Source organism: Drosophila persimilis, unplaced genomic scaffold, assembly GCF_003286085.1.
Source record: "Drosophila persimilis strain 14011-0111.01,24,50 unplaced genomic scaffold, DperRS2 tig00000606-arrow-arrow-pilon, whole genome shotgun sequence".
In the NCBI taxonomy this organism is placed as follows: domain Eukaryota; kingdom Metazoa; phylum Arthropoda; class Insecta; order Diptera; family Drosophilidae; genus Drosophila; species Drosophila persimilis.
Window position 1 is genome coordinate 350,132 of NW_020825324.1, and position 2,298 is coordinate 352,429.

At 47.3% G+C, this 2,298-nt stretch overlaps 1 protein-coding gene across 2 annotated transcripts; it reads left to right on the plus strand.

Moving 5' to 3' along the window:
• The first annotated feature begins 221 nt into the window (after positions 1 to 221).
• Positions 222 to 1,748, plus strand: LOC6597291 (farnesol dehydrogenase). 2 transcript variants are annotated; one of them, XM_002022396.2, is made up of 2 exons: positions 222 to 807; positions 1,193 to 1,748. In XM_002022396.2, exons 1-2 carry the CDS (start codon positions 235 to 237, stop codon positions 1,367 to 1,369), a joined length of 750 nt encoding a protein of 249 aa, XP_002022432.1. In that variant the 5' UTR covers positions 222 to 234; the 3' UTR covers positions 1,370 to 1,748. The 2 variants fall into 2 exon arrangements, with proteins under 2 accessions (XP_002022432.1, XP_026846417.1); XM_026990616.1 differs by having other exon boundaries at positions 222 to 444.
• The last annotated feature ends 550 nt before the right edge of the window (positions 1,749 to 2,298 follow it).

A 2,298-nucleotide genomic window follows, 5' to 3' on the forward strand; every position in this document is an offset into this window, starting at 1 on the left:
TTGGGGTCTTGGCTTTTGGGCTTTTGATAACAGCACAACAGAGAGAGCGAGAGAGAGCGAGAGAGAGACATCTGTGACCAGCAGACGCTGGCGTATCGTATGACCAGCCAAAAGGGGGGACACGTCATCCCTAGATCAGAGAGAGACCCAGAGTTTGATAAGCAACGAATCAAATAAAACCCGCTAACCTGCAGAGAGAGCCACTCAGTTGTGTGTCGGTCGTGGCGGAAGAACATGGAACGTTGGCAGAATCGTGTGGCAGTGATAAGTGGCGCCAGCTCGGGCATTGGGGCCGCCTGTGCCCGTCTACTGGTGGCCGCTGGACTGCAGGTGGTGGCTCTGGCCCGGCGCACCGATCGGCTGGAGCAGCTGCGCCAATCGCTGCCGCAGGAGCAGCAGAAGCTCTTCCATCAGCGGACGTGCGACGTCTCGCAGGAGTCGCAGGTGAATGGCACCTTCGAGTGGATCGAACGGGAGCTGGGGGGCATCGATGTGCTGATCAACAATGCGGGCATTGTCCTGGGCGGCCAGCTGATCGATATGCCCACCCAGGAGATCGGCAATGTCCTGCAAACGAATCTCATGGGCAGCATCTACTGCACGAAACTGGCCGCTGGCAGCATGCGGCGCCGCCAGGTCCCAGGACATTTGTTCTTTGTGAACAGCACCGCCGGTTTGGCCGGCTACAAGCCGGATCCGGCCGATGAGAGCCTCAATGCGTACACCCCCAGCAAATTCGCCCTCACGGCGGTCCACGAGATATGTAGACAGGAGCTCATAGCACAAGGATCTAGGATCAAGACAACGGTGAGAAAATTGAAGATCTGCTGCTCTGGGGGATCTTTGTAGCGCGTCATGCAGCAGCGCCCCACGGTTGGACTGTTGTTGGACTTCTAGTGTTTTCAAGAGATTTATGAATGAAATCATTTTAGACAATATTTATGGGATTACAATCGTCATAGAGATCATAGAAAAGAGATCTTTTACTCCATAACAAGAGTATTTTCTTCCCTTTGAGAGATCACTTCTTATAAATATCATTTCTTATGGTTATTCATTGATGTTCTAGCTCTGGATTTCGTTCCACAGCTGCTCCCTTTCTTACAGTTCCTTCATTGGAAATCTCAATAGTTTATTATAATTTATTCGGTAATTTTCGAGTCATTCCTAACAGAAAATCTGTTATTTTCAGAGCATCAATCCCGGTTGGGTGGCCACCGAAATCGTGCCAGACGAAACCAAAGAAAAGCTGGGCGATGTGATACTCCAGGCGGACGATGTGGCCCAGGCAGTGCTCTATGCCCTCTCCACGCCGCCCCATGCCCAGGTGGAGCAGATAACGCTGCGAGCCGTTGGCGAATACTTTTGATAAGAGAGCACCCCACCGCCCCCCCCTCCAGATAACAGATTAAACAAAGCCCCACACCACCCCGTAGTGGCTGTAAGCACTGTAATCGACACTCATTGGCAATCAAATGAGAGAGAGCAATGAGAGGGGGAAACGACCTCAGATACAGATACAGATACAGATACAGACATTCAAGTGGGAAGGTGTTTTCCACACTTCCTATCTCTCTCGCTCTCTCTCTCTCTCTCTCTCTCTCTCTCTCTTTCGTGTTCCATTTCGTATTACTTTTATTTTTATTGTAACTGTTATGATTATTCGACTGTTGTCGACCTGTTCTTTCGGTTAGTCAACAATTCTGTGGCCCAATCAATAAATCAGTTTTAATAATTTAATAAACGAACCGCAAAATGGGCCTCGAATCGACGTCAATTGTGCAACGTGGTCCTGCGAGATTTACAGATATTTACCTCATCCTGCCTCAGCGCTGAAGCAAAAAGTAAAGCACGAGCAGGCACGAGAGTGCAAAAACAAAATAGTATATCTTTGTATCCGATTCTAAGCACTTCTATGTGGAAAAGGCAGAAGATACGATTGCCAGCATCTCTATGAGAGGCTATTGGATATCGGCCGATGGGGAATATGTAATAAGAAGAGTCTATGGGGATATGGCGAAGGATCTATGGCGCATATCTTCCAAAAAGGTAATTTTTAAAGGAAATTCCCTAGATAAAGGAATAAATATTGACATATATATATTGCTGAGATTTCGAATTGTTTTTAATTTGTGTATAAATTGGGAAACCCTCTAAAAACTGGAGATACTATTACAAAGGGCCAAGTCCTTTCCAAAGGCCATTTGATGAAAGCTCTCGGCTGCATATTTTTAAATAAGTTTTTGGAAAACAATTTGTGTGATTAAATGAAGTCAGACACATGTCTGGATGTTCCAC

Coding starts and splice junctions, on each gene's coding strand:
- LOC6597291 (XM_002022396.2), top strand. CDS start 235: ATGGAACGTTGGCAGAATCGTGTGGCAGTGATAAGTGGCGCCAGCTCG. Junction 808..1,192: donor GATCTAGGATCAAGACAACG/GTGAGAAAATTG, acceptor TGTTATTTTCAG/AGCATCAATCCCGGTTGGGT.